The sequence below is a fragment of the Myotis davidii genome, unplaced genomic scaffold (assembly GCF_000327345.1).
Source record: "Myotis davidii unplaced genomic scaffold, ASM32734v1 scaffold44, whole genome shotgun sequence".
Taxonomy (NCBI): domain Eukaryota; kingdom Metazoa; phylum Chordata; class Mammalia; order Chiroptera; family Vespertilionidae; genus Myotis; species Myotis davidii.
This window is the reverse complement of record NW_006299705.1, coordinates 4693222-4703738: the sequence shown is the minus strand read 5'-3', so window position 1 is coordinate 4703738 and position 10517 is coordinate 4693222. Positions and strand designations below refer to the sequence as shown.

Genomic DNA, 10517 nt, shown 5'->3' with positions numbered 1-10517 from the left:
TGGACACACAGATTGGCACAGACCTTAAAATTTTTCAGAAAAACAACAGGAGGTTTGCTTAATTCAGTAAATACTGTGAATGTCCATCCAGATGAGACTGTGTGACTTGACTCTTTAGAATATACCTTTTTAAAATGTAAAGGTTTTAGAAATCTGTTTTAAGTTGCACCTACAAATATAAAAACTGCTCTCGGCTGGAAGCTGCCAGAGCAGGGTTCTCACTTGACTGTGGACACCGCTTTTTCCTGGGGGCGGGCTGTGCCCTGCGGGGTGGTAGGCAGCAACCTTGGCCTCTCCCACTAGATACCAGTAGCCCCACCCCCTCCTACCCCCAAGGTGTGGCAACCAAAGATGTCTTCAGACTTTGCCAGATGCCCCCTGTGAGGGGAGCAGAGGCAAAACTGCCCCCGGTTGAGAACCACAGTGTGAGTGTTCCCAGGAGTGTCTGGAGGAAAGGGAACTATCGAGACCATGGGGTGGATGTTGGCAATCAACAGGAAGTGTTGAGCATGCTGAGCCGGTAACTCAGAGAACAATATAATTATTAGTTATTAGTGCATTAGGACCCTCTTCTTGAATAGTCAGAATGTGTGCTTTTCCATAGCGTGTATTGTAGGGCGCGGCCAGGGCCGGTGACAGTTTCTAAAACCTCCTTTGGTCGCTGTATTTTTTTTTCCTAAAGTCACGCAGTGTGCTAAGACGTGAGTCTCAGCCCTGTCCCTACAGCTCCAAAGCTTCTTTTGTGCTCGAAAAGAGGAGGTCCTGAATGTGTGGGCAGCCCCTTCATGCCCTGAGAGGATTATGGGACAACACATGAGCCAGGGGGACAGCTGGTTCCCCTGCACAATCGCTGGTCCCTGTGACTTGTGTGGCTAGAGAGCTGTGCTGAGGACAGGTGGTTGGCTCTGTCCTGACGGGCTGGGCCACACTTCCCTGCCTCTTCTCTTCAGTCTCTCCCTCCCCCGCACCAAGCGCAGGCCCACCTCCGGGCTCCTGAGGCTACTTTCCTCCTGATGCTGAGATGTAGCTGCTGGGACTTTCCTGGGGGCTTGTAAAAAATGCAGTTTCTGGCAACACCTCCAGAAAGTTTGATTCAGTGTGTGTGGGAGGGGGACCAAGTATACTTGGTTTTTTGAGCAGGTGGCCTAGGCCCCGGGAGGAGGCGGGTGGTCCGGGACCACACTGGAAGCAGCGGCTCTGGAGGCTCTCCGTCCTGGGGAAGTGAGAGCACGTACTTCTCCTATCCAGGCCCCCAGAAGACACGTGATGTCCAAGGAGATGGAGAGCATGAGAACAGGCATCAGCCAAGAAACTGCCAGTGAGGGAGGAGCAACATGCGTTCTTCTTCGAAGTGTACTGATGGTCTGGACCACATGGGTCCATGTAGCAGAGTTATCATTGATAGGAGGAGTTGTCTCTCCGTCCGGGGTCACCACAGCCTCTGCCACTTTTCGGGCTCAGTAGCCTGAAGAAAAAGAGAAAAAGATTAAAAACAAAACTGAAAACACTTTTTCTCTTCCCCTTTAAAAAAAAAAAAAGATTTTAAAGAAAAAGCGAATCCTCCTCCGGGAAGTCACCTCTGCAGCCTCAGGCCTGCCCACCGCACCTGGGGGTCCGTCTGTGGGTCCTGTGGGTGGTGAGCTGCCATGTCCACGTGCTCCCCGCCTCCCCTGCCCCCCAACACCGGCAAATATTTTGCATCCCTCTTCCTTGGTGGCTGTAACCTTAAACCCTTTAACTGCCAGGAGCCCGAGGCCTCTATTTAAAGAGAAACCTGTATCCCAGAGGCTGCATAGGCACCATTTTGTTGACTCTTTAGTAATTTTTGTAATTTGGAGGGAAGGCCCCAATTTAATAAACTTATTTTGGAAATTTGGAGCTTCAGACCAGGACAGCTGAAAGTTACAAACTCCCAGGGAGGGCCATGATGTTTTTGAGAGCCTCTTGTCTGTGGCCCTGTGGTCTCCTGGGTGCCTCCTGCTTCCGAGCTGCACCAGCTCTGCCACCTGTGAGCCAGCTGCGCGGCCCTGCTCCGGAAAGAGCCCCTGTCCTGTGTGGTCACTGTAAAACGTCCGGGCAGGGAGATGGACGCTGCTGCCAGCAGCTACCCCACAGCCTCCCTGTGCGTTGGTGACCTGCACGCCGACGTCACCGAGGCCAGGCCGTGTGAAGGGCTCAGCCCTGCGGGCGGCACTGTCCATGCGGGTCGCGGCGATATGATCACCGGCCCCTGGGCTGTGCCTAGGTCAGTTTCCAGCAGCTGGCTGAGGCTGAGGGGTCCTTGGAGACTATGAGCTTAGATGTAATTAGGGGAAAGCCAGTCCGCACCATGTGGTCTCAGAGGGGCCCTCTGAGAAAACCTGGTGTGGGAACCATCTTCATCAGGAACCTGGATAAGTCGGTAGATAACGAGGCACGTGAGGATACTTTTCTGCTTCTGGGAACATTCTGCCCTGCCAGGTGCAGTGTGATGAGAACGGCCCTAAGGGTTATGCCTTTGTTCACTTTGAGACCCAAGAGGCTGCAGACAAGGCCATAGCCCCTCTGCAGGCACCCAGCCTGCGGTCCGTGTGCAGGGCAGGAGCCCCTGACCGCCTCCATGCTGGCCGCAGCACCCCCGCCAGGAACAGAAGCAGGTGCTGAGAGACCATTTGTTTCCACTCATCCAAACCGTGCATGCGAACCTGGCTGGAGAGACTACGGGAATGCGTGTAGAGATCGACAGTTCTGAGTGCTGCCGGTGCTGGAGTCCCCGAGTCTCTCCGCTCCGGGTGGATGAAGCTGTGGCGGGTCTACAGGCTCATCATGCCAAGCAAGAAGCTGCCCAGAAGGTGGGCGCTGTTGCTGCTGCTACCTCTTAGGCAGGGACAAAATGATTCAAAAGCCAAATTACCCCTCATGGAATTCAGCTCAAGGTTTGAAGACCTCCTAGCTTGTCCTATGGACCTTAACACCAAGAACTACAAACTGCAAATCTAGTAGGTCATTTTGTAACAAAAGGTCAATTATGAAACACCTAGGATTTTTCAATTTAAAGAATATAGTCTCTGGGTTCTGCTATGGTCCACACAGTGTTAACCCCCCCCCCCCCTTTGTGGATTTCGATTCCTTCCTCCTCCCCGCCCCCCGAAATAGGTTTTATTTGATGTACCCAAGTCTTCAGTTTCTCAATAAAGAAAAAAATTCTCCATTAAAAAAATAATAGGAGTTAACATTTTTGAGTACTCACTGAACCACAAATACTTCAAGCTAATCATGGATAATGATTGATAATAGTTAAGATATGTCGAGCACAATGAATTGGAAGCCTTGCTGATGATTTTACATATACTTTCTCTCTTAATCCTCATGGTAGTCTCGTGAGGAAGATGCTGTTAGCCTTATTTTACAGATGAGGAAACTGAGGCTGGCAGAGGTTAAATGTAAAGGACACACAGCTGTTTAGTGGCAAGTGGAGATTTTATCCCAGGCCTGTTTACACAGCTCTTAAAACACGGCCACCCCACCTCACACAGCTCAGTGCCCTTTTCCAACATGGCTTGGTCCACTGCCAAATGCCCCCTCCACATGGCTGAGTGGAGGGCAGAGAGCAAGACAGGAGAGAAGCGTTGGCAGCCCAGGTTGGTCCTTTTTATTTTCATTTGTTTATTTATTTTAAAATATATTTTTCTTGATTTCAGAGAGGAAGGGAGAGGGAGAGATAGAAACATCAATGGTGAGAAAGAATCACTGATTGGCTGCCTCCTGCACACCCTACACTGAGGATTGAGCCCACAACTCAGGCATATGCCCTGACCAGGAATCGAACCATGACCTCTTGGTTCAAAGGTCGACACTCAACCATTGAGCCGCATCAGCCGGGCCCAGGTTGTTCCTCTTTTAAAGGAAGGCTCTGCAGTTAGAGGAAGGATGGCCCTTCCTTATGGTCACACAAATCTTTCCTCATCGTGACAAGCTTTGCCCTCCGGAGAAGGTCGGCCGCTTGAAAGTTGTAGCTCCCTCCCTCGATCTGCAGATCTCTCTGTGTTTTTATGTTACATAAAAAATGCGGTTCCATCTCCAAGAAACACAGCAAACCTGTCTTAGGAATAGAAGTCCTGTGGAAAAAGACTTCTTCAGCTTCTGGGATGGCATCTCTCAGGACAGGGCTTCTCAACCGAGGCATCAGAATCCACCCAAGGAGCCTTCAAAACAGAATCCTGCCCAGGTCCACCTTCTAACTACTTCCTCACAACAATTCGGATTCTTTAGCGCCAGAGAGGACCTGTGCATGTTCTCTCTAGAAAGACAGACAGCGAGATACACACGCACGTATGTGTATGCATCCGTAAAGTTATTCTGATTCCGAAGTGTAGCCCCTGTCATTTTCCTCCCAGATATGACACACTAGGAATTATACAGCATCACCTGCCAAGGATTCTCCCCTAAATATTGAAGCTGAATCTAAACTAGCCTTTAGATTTAACCTCCAGTTTCTATAAAACAGGATAGAGAGCAATTTTAAATGGTCGTGTGAGGAAATAGACAAATCCAGACTGTTGGGTATTCCATAAGACAGCTGGCCTGGTAGCTTCAAAAAGGTCAGTATCAGGGGAACATGGGCAGGGAGGGATAGATTAGTGTTGGGAGGACTATTTTTGACTAAAAGGAACTAAAGACACATAACTAAATGCAGTGCATGAGCTTTGATTGAGTCATGGTTTTAAGAAAACAGCTATTAAAATGGGGCAGGGTAGAGAAATTTGAATGTGGACTATGCTTTGAATATAAGGGGTTATTGTTAGTTTTCTTGGGCGTGTTAATTTTATTGTGGTTACGTAGGAGAATGTCCTTATTTTTAGGAGGTGTATGCTAAAGTACTTAGAGGTGAAGTGTCAAGACATCTGAAACTCATTTTCAGAAATTCATTTTCAAACAGTCCACAAATGTCTGTGTGTTAGTGCTGGCGAGTGTGTATACCACAGTGACAGAAATGTCTGTGTGTGAGTGCTGGTGAGTGTGTATACCACAGTGACAGAGCAAGCGTGGCAAAATGCTAACACCAGTCTGGGTGTTCATTGTTTTTTTTAGCTTACATCTGTGTTGCGAAGTTTCATAATAAACTTGAAAACCAGACCCAGGTGAGCGAGCAAGGTAGTGTTCTTCAGAACTGTGTCTGCCGTGGCCTCATTCGTGGGCCTGGCTGCTCTGCAATGTGGACAGTGTGGTTTCTGGTGCAGCTTTGATTGCAGTGCATTCAGGGTGCCTCTGCCTTTCCAGGGGAAGGGAACCTGGCTCCTGGTTTCTTTAGGGAGCCTCCTAGCCAGGTGGCACTGGGGGCTCTTCTCACATGCACTTTCTTCCCTTCTCACTGACAGCAAAGCTGCCAGGGATAGGATCCCATGATACGCATTACAGAGCGGGCCTGGCTCTGTAACTATCAGGGCTCTGAGGACAACACAGGGATAATCGACCGCACGGACCAACCATTTATCAGCTCCTCCACTACTCTAGGTTTCTGTAGAATTCTCATTTGTTTGGTGTTTTTCTCTATTACTTGCCAAGAGGCTTTATTCAGCAGGTCGTTATGACAAGCATAGCATCATTTTCTGAACGTCAGAGGGCGTCCGATGACCATTAACCATCAGTGATGTGATAGTAAAGTCAGGTGCCCTGGAGGGGAATGGATCGGGTAGCCCATGGATAGAAGACTTTTATAGGGAATGTCAGTGAGGGCCTGGTTTTACTAAGTGAGTTTTGAAGAAGCAGGAAGTGCACTGAGCAGCAGCGGATTGCATGCTCAGACTTTCTGTGCCCGAATCCCTGTGGTTACCAGGGATCTACTTCCGCTTTGATGCGGGTGCTGTGTCAGCAGGCATCCCTGCACGTGGGGCACAGCCAGAGTGGGACACGTTCCAGAACACAGAGCCCTCTGGAGCCCTGGCTGTGCTGTTTCCAGGTTTTCCCTTGTTCCTGCAACCTGAGGACTTTCCTTGGATGCTCCGTTTTTGTCAGCCTTGCTATCCTGGCTATTTCTGTCATAGCAGTAATTAGCAAACTAGCTGGGGAAAGCAAACAAAGAAGAATAAAGGCCTCACCCCAGCCACTCAGGCGTGGATATAAGAATTTGGTGCAGTGGATTGTTTTAGCGCAAAAGGACAGGGAACTATCTAGCCTACACAAAGCACACGGGCTCCTAAATAATCCTGCCTTAAGTTTGGCATGGACCATTTTGCTAAGCCCGTGAGTGCCATCTTCCCTTCTGAAGTTTCACATCCTTTCTCTTCAGAAGTCGCAAACTAATTGTATTACTGACTTTAAGCAGAGCTCGCTGGCCAAGACAGTGGACACTTGACATATTAATTAGGATCCACATCACCTAAGAAGTAGCAGAGTCTTGAGGTTCTCCCAAAGGACAAATATGTAGAGGTTTATATTCACTGAGCAATTGCCATTAAACAGAAGAGGGGCAGGGATGGAGATCGGCTGGCATAACAGTAAATTGGTTTTCTAATCAAATTGGAAGACTTTGTAGAAGCCTCATTTTCTCCTAACAGGCTGGGCTCCCACCTGTTGGCTCCAAGTGTTCATGAGGGTGGAGGGGACTCTGGGGAGTCGTGTACCTGTTTTCTTGTTCTCATCCAGAATGGCCAGTTCATTATAAACAGTCTCCAAGGCTCTGTTGTATTGTTAAGTTTTCTTCAAAGGCGTTTCTATTTGGTGATATTTGGGGATGGGGACTTGAGAGTCAGTGAGTAGGAGTAGGTTATACTTCTGGCCTGATGCTAATTGATTTTCCACAGTGGAACTTCGCAGCTGGAGTAGGCAGCAGGGAAACAGAAAGTCAGACCAGTATCCCACCCTGAAAGCCCACCAGGGAAGCTTAGACACAGTGACCTCATTCATCTCTAAATAGCCTGTGCTTAATCGTTCTCTGTGTGCAGTGGCCAAGTTTCTGTTATCTACTGAGCAGCTCCTTCAGTTCAATTGTTGTCTCACCAGTGTCATCCACGTTAGGGGAAAAGCTCCTGAGGGAAAGCAGTTGGTATTTATTGAGCACTTACTATGCCATGCACTGAGCAAGGTGCTTGAACAGGTTCTTGTTTACGCCTCACAAGTTCGTGAGGCAGGGTACTCTTACTGTCCCCATCTGGCAGATGAGGAAGCAGAGCATGGTCAGTCAGTGGTACTACTGGACTGGGACCCCAGACCTGGTGGATTCTGAAACTCTTGCAGTTGAACACACGACCCAGAACAGCCTCATTACACACACACTTAAAATTATTAAGTGCCTATGTTTCTAATATTGCGCTAATTTCCTAAAATAGTACGTTGCAAAACTACAATGGGTGAGGACTTTCAAATGCGTTTGTGCTTTGTGAGATAAGTAGTCACCCCTCACCAGACGTCAGCCGGCATGATGCAGAAACTTTGGCACTGGGCTGTCCTATTTCCCCACTTCCTCCATCTTCCCTCACTCCCTGCCCTACCAGCTGCCAACATGCCACGGGGCTTTGTAGTTCTTATGCAGTTGACATGACCTGGGTTAATAAGATCTAATCATTCAGAACAGAGCCATGCACCCAGATGTCAGATGTGAGCTGTGCAGTGCTTCCTGACCTTGGAGAAGGGGCAGAAAACGGGGCTGCCAATGAGCACTGTGGCCCCTGTCAGGGTTCAGGCTCCTCTGAAGAGGGGGCTGAGCTGTTAGAGCAAAGCCCTCTGGTAATGAAGCCATTTGTCCTTGGGAAGAGAATGAGTCCTTGTGAGATCAGAAACAATGGGCATGCTGAGTTCCAGACCTGGGGTGAGTGGACGCTCAGGCAGAGGCCCATGTGATGAATCGGGACAGTTCATTCTTTACAGGCAAGTTTCTGTTGTCAACAAACCCACTCAGTGGGAAAGACACTTAGTCAATAGTCATTTTTAAATAATTTCTCCAAGTGACTAAGTCACGAACTGTTGAGTTTCTTTTTTTCTTGCATTTTAATTAGTATAGTTTATTTTATCTAAAAATGACCCTCTGACAAAATGGGTGAAAAAGCAGTTTGTGTAGCAATGTGTTATTTTTTTTAATGGCATTGTTTCCTTTTATTCTCTTTTACCCACGAAGCAAATACTCTTATGTCTCTGTTGGTAATTTGATTCCCAGGCAATAAAATTAGGTGTTGCTGCTCTCTGCTGTTAAGCAAAAACTTTTGGTGCAAGTTTTTCAAAGTTAGCTGCTCCAGTACCAAGACAGCAGGCAGAGAGACCTGTGAACTTTTAAAAGCGCAAGCCCGCCTGTTGATGGTTCACTGCCAGTATGTCTAGATCTGTCTGGATCCCTGTGCTGTTCGACTTTTTCTAAAAAGATAATGGAGTGGGCGCCCTGGGGCGGGTGGAGGGGCTGGCAGGGCCTCTTGCCTTTGTCACGCTGCCTGGAGATAAGGGGAACCACCAGTCAGTTCGGAGCGTTCGGGAAGGAAACAAAGACCACAAACTCAGGAGAAGGGCCGCGTGCTGGCTGGGGGCCGACCCGCTCCACAGGTTCTGTGGGGACCTGGTGGCGGCTGTGGAGGATGGGGGTGGGAGTGGAAGACTGCGGGGAGGTCAGCAGCGCAGGGAGTGGGGCGGTCGGCGCAGCCAGCGCTCACACTGGGGTTCGGGACCGGCAAGTTTGCTGCTGCAGGGGCGGGGCCTGGCGCTGCTGACCGCCTCCTCCGCTTCTCCCTTAGGTGAGGCTGCTGAGCTCGGAGCCCGGACATGGCAGCATGACAGCCCCGGACCGGCGCCAGCATCCCGGTCTTCCTGCTGAGGCCGCCGAGCCTCCTTCTCCACCGGCTTTTTATTAACTCCGTGGACTCCTGCCTCTTTCCGCCTTGAGCAGCAATATGTGTCATGTCATTGTCACCTGTCGCTCGATGCTCTGGACCCTCCTGAGTATTGTGGTGGCGTTTGCAGAGCTCATCGCCTTCATGAGCGCAGACTGGCTGATTGGGAAAGCCAAGACCCGCGGCGGCGGCACGGATCCCGAGGAGCGGGGCGGCCCCTCGGAGCCCCACCACCCGACCCTGGGCATCTACGCCCGCTGCATCCGCAACCCCGGGGTGCAGCACGTCCCGCGAGAGACGCTGTGCGGGCCCTACGCGGAGAACTTCGGGGAGATCGCCAGCGGCTTCTGGCAGGCCACTGCCATCTTCTTAGCCGCGGGCATCTTCATCCTCTGCATGGTGGCCCTAGTGTCTGTCTTCACCATGTGTGTGCAGAGCATCATGAAGAAAAGTATTTTCAACGTTTGCGGGCTGTTGCAAGGAATTGCAGGTAAGCGTGCGAGGAGGGACGGGGCCTCGGAGCGGGAAGGGCTCTGTGCAGGGCGCACACACTTGCTTACTCACTTATTGCGCGTTTTGAAGACTCTCTTCTGTCTGGTCAGGTTGATTTTGCAAAAGTCTGCCCTCAGCACCGTGGGCGCACTGCCCTGGTCACTCCCCTCTCCCCGTTTTACTCTGTCTTTGGGGGAAGTGTCTGTTCTCTGCTCTCATGTTCCTGTTCATTGCTGTTTCCTCGGGTTCTAAGTTGGATTTTGTTGAAGAAACTACTACGACTCTGCTTTTCCCATTAAATTAAAAGCATGTTTTCTACATAGTGCATCCACCTGCAGCAAGCACTCTATGCTGAGGAGGAATGTGAGTGTGGGGTGTCCATGCAGGGAGGGGAGCTGGGAGCTGGTTGCCATCAGTCAGCCCAACCCCAAGATTTCAGCTTTGGTAGGGGAAGCAGCAAGCTGGGAAGGAGTTGGTATCAGCTAGCTGCTCTGAGTTTCACGTGCTGGTTTAAATTGTCTGTCTCCTGGAGCCTGGAGAATGTTCCGTGCAGATCAGAAAATATAAACTAACTTCCACTTTCTGAGGATTTTTCACTGATGAGCTGGTTAGAAATTGGTGGAGAGAAAAGTATGAGCTCCTTACAGTGATTGAGAGGGGAGGCTGTGAGCTGCAAGAAACTTCCAAGGCCAGCGGTTCTTTCATGGACTTTGCCACGTGGCTTTGAAAGGTGGATCCTGAGCCAAGAGGGAGAGAGTCAGTTTGGGCTCAAGGGACTTGGTCTAGAGGGCAGAAACACGCGCACATGCGAGGCACAGTGAAGACATCCTCAAGGAAGCAGAGGGATAGACTCTTGCTTTTTCAGAAAAGAAATGAACATTTCAACAATCATAACCAAGCTGTTTATTGTTCTGAACTCTAACAGGAGAAACAGCGATCCACCTACAACCCTAACTGAAGGGCACAATGACTCATCCCTCAGCAAATTCTGAAGTGTGTGCACAGAACTCCTTGACAGTGAGGATAAGCGCTGGGCCTGGTGTCCAGGCCTGGAAAGAAACAGCCTAAATGAATTCACTCTGGTCTGCCTGATAGCAAACTCTTGAGCTCAGCAGGCTGGCTTCCAAGTAAATAGATCAAACAGGTTTTTTTCCCCAAAAAACAGCTGATAAGATAAATGTTTTCCTTCTTCAAATCTTAAGGGGGGAGTATGTGTGTGTAGGGGGTAATGGG

At 49.8% G+C, this 10517-nt stretch overlaps 1 protein-coding gene across 1 annotated transcript in view; it reads left to right on the top strand.

The window, feature by feature from the left end:
* The first annotated feature begins 8756 nt into the window (after positions 1 to 8756).
* Positions 8757 to 10517, top strand: part of LHFPL2 (lipoma HMGIC fusion partner-like 2) — a 21761-nt gene continuing 20000 nt past the window's right edge. Inside the window, exon 1 of the mRNA XM_006775465.2 lies at positions 8757 to 9282. Within this exon, the coding sequence (XP_006775528.1) occupies positions 8853 to 9282 (430 nt within the window). The 5' untranslated portion in view covers positions 8757 to 8852. The remainder of the gene's footprint in view (positions 9283 to 10517) is intronic.